At 47.8% G+C, this 11,677-nt stretch overlaps 1 protein-coding gene across 1 annotated transcript; it reads right to left on the reverse strand.

The window, feature by feature from the left end:
* Nucleotides 1–1,612: 1,612 nt before the first annotated feature.
* LOC137075814 (calphotin-like) lies at nt 1,613–4,738 on the reverse strand. The gene is made up of 2 exons (XM_067444768.1): nt 1,990–4,738; nt 1,613–1,849 (listed from the first exon to the last, which is right to left on the reverse strand). Exon 1 carries the CDS (start codon nt 4,736–4,738, stop codon nt 2,177–2,179), a length of 2,562 nt encoding a protein of 853 aa, XP_067300869.1. The 3' UTR covers nt 1,613–1,849; nt 1,990–2,176.
* Nucleotides 4,739–11,677: the final 6,939 nt, after the last annotated feature.

Genomic DNA, 11,677 nt, shown 5'->3' on the forward strand with positions numbered 1-11,677 from the left:
TTCGAGAACAAGCTGCGAGAACTACCAAACCAGGGCTGCGAGAACAAAATGACGTAATTTTGTTCTCACAGCCCTGGGAGCAAGAACTTTTTTCTCTGTTCTTGTGGAGTATGTTGAGGTCTTTATATTCTCAAAACATTGAAACAACCTCAATTCTCTCAGACAACCTAATCACATTACAGTTCTGTCAGGACCTCTATTGTCAAAGATGATTGATTGACTATTAGCATACAGTTTAGTTTGGTGGTGTGGTTCTGTTCTGGGCAGCCTAGCATAGATAAGAGCAGGGAGAGCAGCGATAACCCTCTTTAGGGTGAGCAGAACAGAACCAACATAATGTATCGCAGATATCATTAATGTCAATATTAAATGTACAAAATAATTCAGGAATTTATTCTGATTCAAGGGGAATAAGAATACCAAATCCTGGCTGATGAGAGGAGGAGCTGGGGATGGAGGAGGGTAAATGATGGGGATGGAGTAGAGGGGCTTGCGAGGGGCGATGGGAGTATGTGGCAAGCAGCGGGGCGAGGCGAGCGGTGACGAGTGTTAATAAGGGCCAGCTGCATGACACACCGGTCTCGTCTCGCGGCCATGTGACGGGAGCATAAAAGGAGGAGCAAATGCAGCGGAAGACAAGAGAGGACCAGGCCTGGATTTTATGTTGATTTTTGTTTACGTTTTATTATGTGTGGGTTGGCAGTCGTCCGTGAGGGGCTGCCCACGTTGTATTATGTGTATGTGTGGGCAGTCGTCCGTGAGGGGCTGCCCGCGGTTTTACTTTCGTTTTGTTTATTTAGTTTGAATTAAATTTTTGAACGTTCGCTGGTTCCCGCCTCCTTCCTTCCAGCTAAGAACTTCGTTACAGATCGGAACTCACTGAGGTCTCACCAAGTATATTTAGTTCATTAGTTGATTTTATTATGTTTGACTACTAAACTTAACTCATCTCCATTTTAGCGAAAAATGTTGAAAATAATAATCTAGGTGTCATTATCAACACACAACATTTGTTGGATCACTGAACTATATTTGATTTATTCACCACAAGAATCATTTCCTTAAAGGACAGCATTGTAAAAATGAATAAAGGAAAATAAAAGTGAATCCTGACATTAAAAAACTGCCAGTGAGCAAAATAAATGAAGTGACATAAACCATTTCTGAACACAGGACACCGACTTTTAAAACATGCCTAGAAAGGTAAAGGCTCAGGTGGTCCAAAAGTACATTTAGTGTTTAGCATGTTTAGCATTTGAATGCCTTTTAAAGGCCAAGCCTCTGTACAAAATTTGAATGGATTTTGTCTCCATCTTGTCTTTCCTTGCACTTCAGAAACCTGGTGACAGTGACGCTTTCAATAAAAGGCCTCATGTGTTTAATCACAGCTTGTATCTCCTCCTCAGACCATGGTCTCTTCACACACCGCCTTGATGAAGCATGAAAACCTGAACAATTAAAAAAAGATTAGAAGATTAAGAAAGATAAAAGATCCTGCGAGATGTACTTGCAGGTACAAAAACAAAACAAACAAAAAAAAAAATCAAGAAATGCTAACAAAATGAACTGTTCAGTACAAATGCACAGTTTGAGTGAGGCTAACTGTCACGATTCTCTGAAAGAGGACTCAAATGCAGGAATGAGTGATCAGGGGTTTATTGACATAACAGATGATGAAGACAGGGAATGGTGAGGAGGAGCACACAGTCCAAACAGTGGCAGATAAGGAACACAATAGCAGGCAGAAAGAGCAACCACTATAACCAGCTCCAGTAGATTGTAGACTGGAGAGCAGAACTGTCAGAGCACAGCAAGACCAGAGGAAACCAGCGATGGCTAGGCAGGAATCCTAGGGCAATGCAATCAGGTATCTCAGGAAACACACCAAACTGCTGCTAGACCAATAGAACAGGCTGCCAGGGAAGCTCTGCTTGCAGGACAGAAATTAGAGACACAGGAAACAAGGCAGGACCAAACAGCAGTACTCACATATAGCCTAACAGCACACGTAGGCACAACAAATAACGAACCAGCAACACATGAGGGAAAAAGCACACATTATAAAGGGAGCAGAGGACATGAGGAACAGGTGAACACACTCAGACAACCAAGGAGCAGGGAAGGGTGAGCACACTCAGATAAGGAACAGGTGAGCACACAATTAGTGAAACAAGGACTAAACAAGGGGGTGTGGTAACAGGAAACAAGGAGGTGGGACACAAGGAGCACAGGGCAAACACAAACTAAGACAGAGACATGTGTTCAAGCACAACACAAACAAAGACACACTAAACAGAGACAAAATAGACAGAGCTGTCAGAGGAGAACCCTGACAGTACCCCCCATCCAATGGACGCCTCCAGGCGTCCAAACCAGGCATCGAAATCCCCGATGACACCAACTGGGGGGGCAGGTGGGGCATAAACATTGAAGTCCCAAACTGGCCAGGGAACACAGAAGGAAAGGAGGGGCGGGTGGGAATAGAACCGGGCAAAATCTTACTGGCTGGATTGGGAGGTGCTGGCTTAGGGAAACCATAACCAGAAAACACAGAGGGTGGGAAGGGAGGGGTGGGAACTTGACTGGGGAGACCCTTCGATACAGGGAATGGCCTAACGGGTCTGGGTTTCCAACTGGGCTTGGTAGATTCAGGGGAAATGACAGAATATGTAAAGGCTCCTGCAACAGACTCTAGGACTTCAGGGACTGACACAGTCTTAGGGATTAAACCTTGATTGGGGAAGGACTTGGGAGTGAACTCAGGGGCCATGGCCAGACTGGCAGGAAGGGTGTGTGTCGGGGGAATGAGTTCAGGAGAGACATAGACGGCCTCAGGCACTGACACAGAACCGTGCCCTGTGGCTGCAGGGATAGCTACTGGACTTAACTCTGGGGTGCCCTTGGGGACTGCAGAGATGCCCTCAATGGCCTCAGGAACAGATCTTGGGCTTGACTCGGAAAGGTCAGTCTGGGCTGCACTGGCGTTCTCTGGGACAGACTTGGGAGCGCCCTCCTGGGCCGCACTGGCCGGCTCGGGGACTGACTCTGTAGCGGTCTCCTGGGCTTGACTGGCAGGCACTGGGGCGGCCTCCTCTGACGCGGGCTCTAGAAGGCCTCCTCTGAAGCGGGCTTTGGGACGGCCACCTCTGAAGCGGGCTCTGGGACGGCCACCTCTGAAGCGGGCTCTGGGACGGCCACCTCTGAAGCGGGCTCTGGGACGGCCACCTCTGAAGCGGGCTCTGGGACGGCCACCTCTGAAGCAGGGCTCTGGCACAGAAGGCGAAGCCCTCACTGGATCTGGAACAGGAGATGGAGCCGACACTGGACTACGCTTAGGGGCTGGAGCCTCTTGATTCAGGCCCTCCTGGAAAAATGGGCTAGGGACCCCTAGAAGGGCATCTGACCTGCCAATATAGGCCCTCCTCTTCCTCCACCTGCGAGGGCATGACAATTTGTACTCGACGTCGCTCTCGGCAGCGGGCTTGGGGACTGCGCTCTCGGCAGCGGGCTCGGGGACTGCGCTCTCGGCAGCGGGCTCGGGGACTGCGCTCTCGGCAGCGGGCTCGGGGACTGCGCTCTCGGCAGCGGGCTCGGGGACTGCGCTCTCGGCAGCGGGCTCGGGGACTGCGCTCTCGGCAGCGGGCTCGGGGACTGCGCTCTCGGCAGCGGGCTCGGGGACTGCGCTCTCGGCAGCGGGCTCGGGGACTGCGCTCTCGGCAGCGGGCTCGGGGACTGCCTCTGTGAATATTACAGGAATGGCAGAAATGGTCTCTGAGGGCATGACCTGACTGGTAACTGGCTTAAAAGCTTTCACAGGACTTGATACCGCTGGAGCTAGAGACTGGAGAATAGTAGGTTGCTTTGCACAGGCCTTTTTCTTCTTACGCTTTCGTCGGGTTGACCCTGTGTGCTTGACTGCCTCTGTAGAATCTGCAGCCAACTCGGCCAACCCAGGCAGGATAGCGGTGACCTTCATCGACTCAGTAACTGAAACAGGCCTGGCAGACTCTGAAGTAAAAGGAACAGATCTAATTGACTCAGGGACAACACTTGACTTGCCTGACTCAGGAATAACCTTGGCAGACACCGGAAAACCAGAGGTTGATTTGGGAGACTCTGAAGTGGCTGGAACGGCCATAATTGTCCGAGGCGCAAGTGCGGTTGACTTGATTGGTTCTTGAATAACAGAGGTAGACAGGTCTGGTTCAAGAATGGCAGAACGTGACTTGGACTTAGTGACTGCAACTAACCTGGTTGCCTGGGAGAAGATAGCAGTAGGCTTGACTGGCTCTGGGGTAGCCAGAGCAGTCTCAGATGACTCCGTGGTAGGGGTGATGGACTGGACCACCTTTCTCTCTCTGGACCTTAGTCTCTTGGTAGAGGCCAGGAGAGGATCATGAACATGACGTGACAGCCGGGGAAGAGTGGAGAGTTTCCTGCAAGTAGATTCAGATGGAATTGGCATACCTCCATGACAGCGAAGACAAAGGTACCGGGAGAAACCCCAGAAATCTAGACTCCTGAGAGAATCCATCTCCCATGCAGGCAGGGGGTCATCTAAGCAGGTGTTAAATATGTCCTTGAGCGCAGCATCATTATAATCTAGCCCCACAGCCATGGTCCAGAAAAACTGGGCAAAACCCCCTATACCCAAGCCCTCCTGGCGAAGAGCAGACAGGCATCGATGGCGGGCCACTGTCTCCCGGAGGTTAGCAGGTGGCAGGATTCTGATACTCATTCTGCTGAGTCCAATGCTGGCTGGTTCGTTCTGTCACGATTCTCTGAAAAAGGACTCAAATGCAGGAATGAGTGATCAGGGGTTTATTGACATAACAGATGATGAAGACAGGGAATGGTGAGGAGTAGCACACAGTCCAAACAGTGGCAGATAAGGAACACAATAGCAGGCAGAAAGAGCAACCACTATAACCAGCTCCAGTAGATTGTAGACTGGAGAGCAGAACTGTCAGAGCACAGCAAGACCAGAGGAAACCAGCGATGGCTAGGCAGGAATCCTAGGGCAATGCAATCAGGTATCTCAGGAAACACACCAAACTGCTGCTAGACCAATAGAACAGGCTGCCAGGGAAGCTCTGCTTGCAGGACAGAAATTAGAGACACAGGAAACAAGGCAGGACCAAACAGCAGTACTCACATATAGCCTAACAGCACACGTAGGCACAACAAATAACGAACCAGCAACACATGAGGGAAAAAGCACACATTATAAAGGGAGCAGAGGACATGAGGAACAGGTGAACACACTCAGACAACCAAGGAGCAGGGAAGGGTGAGCACACTCAGATAAGGAACAGGTGAGCACACAATTAGTGAAACAAGGACTAAACAAGGGGGTGTGGTAACAGGAAACAAGGAGGTGGGACACAAGGAGCACAGGGCAAACACAAACTAAGACAGAGACATGTGTTCAAGCACAACACAAACAAAGACACACTAAACAGAGACAAAATAGACAGAGCTGTCAGAGGAGAACCCTGACACTAACGTTTTCCATTTAGACAAAGTACACAGGTTTAGACCATTAAGGTAGAATTCACAGGAGTGGCAGAGCATTTACATTACATACTTTTTTAACTGACTTTGAATGAGCAGTGATCTCACATATCCCACATTAAAGGTAAGAAATGTATTTCAATTAATAATAAAATGGGCCTGATATGTCACTAGACATTAAGAAATCATGTTAATTTCAAATACTTATATCACTTACAACAGTAGTCCGACCAGGATATTGTCATTTAAAAGTTGTTGTTGCAGCCCTCAACAGCAACAACAATTCGGTGTCGCCCAGCCTTAAGCTGTACAAATGTCTGTCAGCGAGGCGCCACGCGCTAAAGCCCAAGAGGCAGCTACGCTCCTCGTGGAGTGTGCTTTAACCCCAAGGGGGCATGGCAAGCCCTGAACCTGGTAAGCCAGGACAATGGCGTCCCCTATCCAGTGCGACAGCCTCTGCTTGGAGAGAGCCTTCCCCTTCTGCTTCCCTCCGTAACAGACAAAGAGCTGGTATGAGGTCCTGAAGCACCGCATCCTGTCTACGTAAGAGCAAAGGGCGCGTACTGGAGAGAGCAGTGCCGAGGCTGGGTCTGCCTCCTCCAAGGGCAGCGCTTGCAGGTTTACCACCTGGTCGCTGAAGGGAGTGGTAGGAACCTTGGGCACATATCCAGGCCGGGGTCTCAGGATAACGTGAGAGTTAGCCAGCCCAAATTCCAGGCACGCTTCGTCCACCAAAAATCCCCTACCCTCTTGATCGAAGCTCCAACGTCTGCAGAGGCTTGAAGGGAGCTATACGCAGGGCGGTTAGGACCACTGTGAGATCCCAAGAGGGTACCTGTAAGGGGTGAGGTGGATTTAGGCAGCCTTACACTAGAGGGAAGACGATCGGTGTTAGTGGTCGGTAGTTTTGAACGATGCGGAACAGAGCTGAAAAAACCCATTGAGTGGTGCTGAGCAGAATGCGGAGAAGGTGGTGGTCTGGCGGCGGCTGGATCTGGGGCCTGTCCCAGGCTCGCTGAAGGGACATTGCCCCGACCCTAGGATCGGCGGTAGTCTGGTCTTACTGTGGAGGAACACTGGATTTGGGAAGTACATGGTTTTTTACTTTTGTTGGTTTTGTTAGTCACTTTATTGGAGATCTTAGAGGGAGATATGTTTTAAAAGGGGGTGTCCATTGGCTGAAGGTCAGTGTAAAGCTGGTATAATTTAGCTGTATTCATTCGTCTAGTATAATGGACGTCAGCATTGGCCAAAGCTTGCCTTAGACCCAGCAGTGTCCATTTCCCGTTTGCGGGAATGGTTGGCTGGGCCAGGGAGTAGCAGGATGGTGAAGATGAGGAAGATGAAGAAAGTGTGCTTCTCGTTGGTGGAGGTGAAAGCTGTTTTTGTCGTTCCAGTGTATGGATACCAGGGTTTCCGTTGTCCGGTAATTACCGGACATTGGCCGGGAAAAAAATTAAATGTCCGACAAAATGAAATCTTTTCGGTCAAATTGTCAGATTAAAACTGCCTCTTATCGATACCGTAAGCCTGCAACGTGATGCCCTCGCTGTCATGGCAGCGCTCTGTGGCTATGGAGGATTGCAATTCTCCACAGCCTGCGAAGTCCTCATATGTGATTTCAGCGAAATGTATCCAGAGTGGACCAAGCTCGCCAAGATAGCCTGTGGATACTCCTTTCCTTGAGTGTTTCTGCAGAGAGGGGGTTCTCGCTGCAGAATCGGATAAAGACAAAGCAGCGAAGTCGCCTTGCGGAGAACAAGGTTACGTGGCTTATGCGCATTGCAAGTTGTGGAGAGACACTGGGAACTTTTGATTTTAAGTCGGCAGCAGCACAATTCAGCACTGCAAAAAAGCGTAAAAAGGAGCCAAAATGACACGAGACAATGTTATAGGCCTAGTTATTTGTTTGTTCAAGTTCATTTGACAAGGAGTCATTTCACACTGTGGCCAATTTAAATGTTACCAACTAAATGAGACATACTGAGTTTATAATTACATTTTCTAGTTTATTTTCTAGTTTATTTTCTTTAAACTATGAAATGTGAAACCCAGTGGCGTAACTTTGTTTTAAAAAGTGGGTGGGACATAAATTGCGTATCATATGCACGCGAAAAACTGCGTACTATATGTACGCCAAAGCTCATTTTGACGTATGAGGGGCGCTCATATACGTCAAATTGAGCTTTGGTGTGCATATGGTACGCAGTATTTCACGTGCATATGATACGCAATTTATGTCCCACCCCCTTTTTAAAACAAAGTTACGCCACTGGGTTGCACATTTCATAGTTTAAAGAAAATAAACTAGAAAATAAACTAGAAAATGTAATTATAAACTCAGTATGTCTCATTTAGTTGGGGGGGGGGGGGGGGGGGGGTTAGCATTGCTGATACAATGTTATATCAGATGTAAAATATGTACAATAACATTTGCAGAAAAATTTGTATTAATATGTTCAGAAATCAATTAAATAGTTCATTTATTTATATAGATCTCGTTTAATTATTGCATCTAAACACAATAGTGTTGTGCCAAGATTTTTCACGTGAATAAAGGCAAATAGATTTGCACACTTTTCTTATAATCCTTGGTCTAGTCTGTTAAACTTGTCAGAAGTTCTCGTTTCTAATCTGCCCTCGTAGCCTATTTTTTCTCACATCAAAACCAAATACCATCAGTGGTTGTACATCAAGAGCAGGGACAGTTTTTCTGCATTTTGTTTCGTGATCTGACCAGAACAAATAGAAAGTCTGCAATGGCGTTAAGCGTTAGATTAAAGCGCTCGTCTGTGTGAAGACTGCATGAGCCGCCAGAGAAATCTGCACCACTGATAACAGCAGCAACGAGCGCCTGATCGCCTCTTATTTAACAAACGAATGAAATTATACTCTTCTAGTTAACCAGAGATGTTTTGTTTGTATTAGTTAGGTTCATCTGTGAAGATGTTTTAAAAAAGTGGTGGGGACATGTCCCACCTGTCCCACCCGCAAATTGCGCCTATGACATAGTTTAAAAAATTGGTTGATTGACGCCAATTGGACGTTCATGTTTTTTTTCCCGTCTATTTGAAAGTTAGGCTAATAAACATCTTGCATATACAGCCTGATTATGTCATTTTTTTAAGTTACATAAACTGCTTTCAGTTTTCCTCAACTCTACTAATTAAGAGGCGATATTTGACCAGCATATCATCAAAATGTCCGGAAAACGAAACCTCTGCCGGTCATTTTGACCGGCACCATTTTTTTCTAGTGGAAACTCTGATGGATACTGGAACGGATCGGCTGACAACCACGCACTAGAGCTGGAGACTCGGCGACGGCACCTGGTGGTGTATTGGCGATCCTTGGGGTGGCTGGATTAGACATAAAATCCTGAGAATAAAGAGTTTCGTCATCGGACGGGAAGAGTACAATCTCCAACATGGCAGCTGTTAGGCGAACCTGTTTTGAAGACTGTAGAGAATCCTTAGGTGAATTTTTGTGGTTGTATATGGCTTGCTAATTGGTAGATGTGTTGATTACTGATTGTAGACAGCTGGTGATACTAGAGAATGGTTGATTGTGTGGACAGCTGGTGAGACATGAGTAGCTTATTTTGACGTGTTCCTCTTGAACTACGTTAATAAAACATAATTTATTGATTGGTCACATATTAAAGAGGGCGATGAGTGGAAGACAGCCTTTTATACACCATCAGGGCACTGGGAATACTGTGTTCTTCTGTTCGGTCTTTGTAACGCACCGGCTGTCTTCCAAACCATGGTCAATGAAGTGCTGGGTGACATGATTAACAAGTTTGTCTTTGTGTATCTCGATGACATTCTCATCTTTTCTCCCTCTATGCAGATACACACCAGGCATGTTCGCCAGGTTTTACAACGGCTGTTAGAGAATCAGCTCTTTGTTAAGGCGGAGAAATGCGAGTTCCACAAGGAGTCGTTTTCGTTTCTGGGTTTCGTTATAGCCAAGGGAGAGATTCGTCCCTATCCCGCTAAAGTTAAAGCGGTCGCCGAATGGCCAGTGCCCGACAAGCGTAAGGAGCATCAGCGATTTCTGGGTTTCGCCAACTTTTATCAGAAATTTTGGTGAGATCGCTAAACCTCTTACTGCTCTCACTTCCTCTAACGTGTGTTTCTGTTAGAATAAGGAAGCTCAGGAAGCCTTTGATTAATTAAAGTCCCGTTTAATCTCTGCGTCTGTTCTTTCTATTCCCGATTCGGTTAAAGTGGATGCATCCGATGTCGGGATAGGCGCCGTTTTATCTCAGTGATCTTCCGTTGATGGGAGAGTGCATCTGTGCACTTTTTTCTCTCATCGGTTAAACCCAGCGGAACGAAATTACGACATAGGCAATCGGGAGCTTCTGGCGGTTAGACTCGCACTGGGTGAGTGCCGTAACTGGTTGGAGGGAACCTCGGAGCCCTTTCTGGTCTGGACGGATCATAAGAATTTGGACTATATCCGTTCAGCCAGAAGGTTAACATCTAGACAGGCTCGCTGGGCACTCTTCTTCGATCGTTTTAACTTCACACTCTCGTACCGGCCAGGGTCTAAAAACATCAAACCTGACGCTCTGTCCCGTCTGTTCGAGGGTCCCGGGTCTGAGAGGACCGAAACCATTCTCCCGGAGGGGAGGGTGGTCGGTGCCCTTGTGTGGGGGATCGAACAGCGGGTGATAGGGGCCGGTCGAGAGGGGGAAGCTCCGGAGGGGTGTCCGGTGGGTCATCTATGGGTTCCTGAGCGTTTACGTTCCGACGTCATCCGGTTGGGTCACGAATCCAAGTTTGTCGGCCATCCGGGATTTCGGAGAATGTTGGCTGCCATCCGCCAACGTTTTTGGTGGCCTTCCATGGCTACGGACGTCAGACAGTTTGTATAAGCCTGTTCAGTTTGTGCTTGTAACAAAGCATCTAATCAACCTCCCGCTGGTCTGCTTAAATCTTTGCCCGTCCCCTCCCGCCCCTGGTCTCATATAGCTCTTGATTTTGTCACTGGTTTACCAGCGTCTAATGGTAACACTGTCGTATTGACTGTGGTGGATCATTTTTCCAAAGCCTTTCATTTTATTCCCCTGCCTAAACTCCCTTCTGCCAAAAAGATGGCTCAGGTTTTGATTAATCACGTATTTCGGTTACACGGTATTCCGACTGATGTAGTGTCAGATAGGGGTCCTCAGTTCATTTCTTGTTTTTGGCAGGAGTTTTGTAGACAGATCAGCGCTACAGCCAGCTTATCTTCTGGTTATCATCCGCAGACCAATGGGCAATGCGAACGGGCTAATCAGGATCTCGGTCGAACGCAATATCCGGTCGTCACAATATCCGAATTCTTGGGTCCAACAGCTCCCATGGGTCGAGTATTCTCATAATTCTCTTCCCGTCGCATCTACTAATTTTTCCCCGTTTAAAATATCCATCGGTTATCAACCTCCCCTTTTCCCATTCACAGGAGCCCGACGCACTTGGAGGAGAGCTAAAACACTTTTATTACAAAGCTCCAGACGAACCAAAGCTGCGGCTGACCGTCACCGGCGACCTCCACCTCGTTATATGTGTGGACAAAATACTGTCAGGACTCCTGGGTGATCAGTGTATGTATTTCTTACCTGTTGGTGGTGGTTCTCTTCGGGTTCTCTAACTCCTCCCACTCATTTCGGTAATTGTTAACCTGTCACGTCTCATCAGCTGTTCTCTTTGAATAGCACGCTGTTCTGTCTCTCGTTGCGCGCTCATTGCCTTGGTTGGTTTCTGTCATTCTGTCCAGTCCAGTCGGAAGCTCTTTACTCTGTCTCTCTTCAGTCTTCCTCAGATCCTGTCGCAAGCATCTGGATGCTTGTCAATGCCAGTATTCGCACACCTGTGGATGTACGTGAACTTGCCCTCGAGTGAACTCTGTCCTGTTTTCCCGAGGTGACTGGTGCGCTTTGTTTTTAGACGAGATCCAGTCTTTTCCAGGTTTCGGTGAGCTTCTCTTCCTGCCGGGCTTTGTCCTGCCTTTTTTTTTGTGCATGGATGGTATCGTCAGTCATCTGTCATGTGAGGATTTCTCTCCGGTCACCGACAAGAGTGGATTACAGCGTTGGACGCCACGTGTGGTCTCTCTTCTGTGGACTGTGACTTTAGTATTTTATCTAACCCTATCACTATCTCTTCTAAAT

Source organism: Pseudorasbora parva, chromosome 5, assembly GCF_024679245.1.
Source record: "Pseudorasbora parva isolate DD20220531a chromosome 5, ASM2467924v1, whole genome shotgun sequence".
Lineage (NCBI taxonomy): Eukaryota > Metazoa > Chordata > Actinopteri > Cypriniformes > Gobionidae > Pseudorasbora > Pseudorasbora parva.

Excerpts from the sequence above, each read along its gene's own strand:
- LOC137075814 (XM_067444768.1), bottom strand. The coding sequence starts at position 4,738 with ATGAGTATCAGAATCCTGCCACCTGCTAACCTCCGGGAGACAGTGGCC.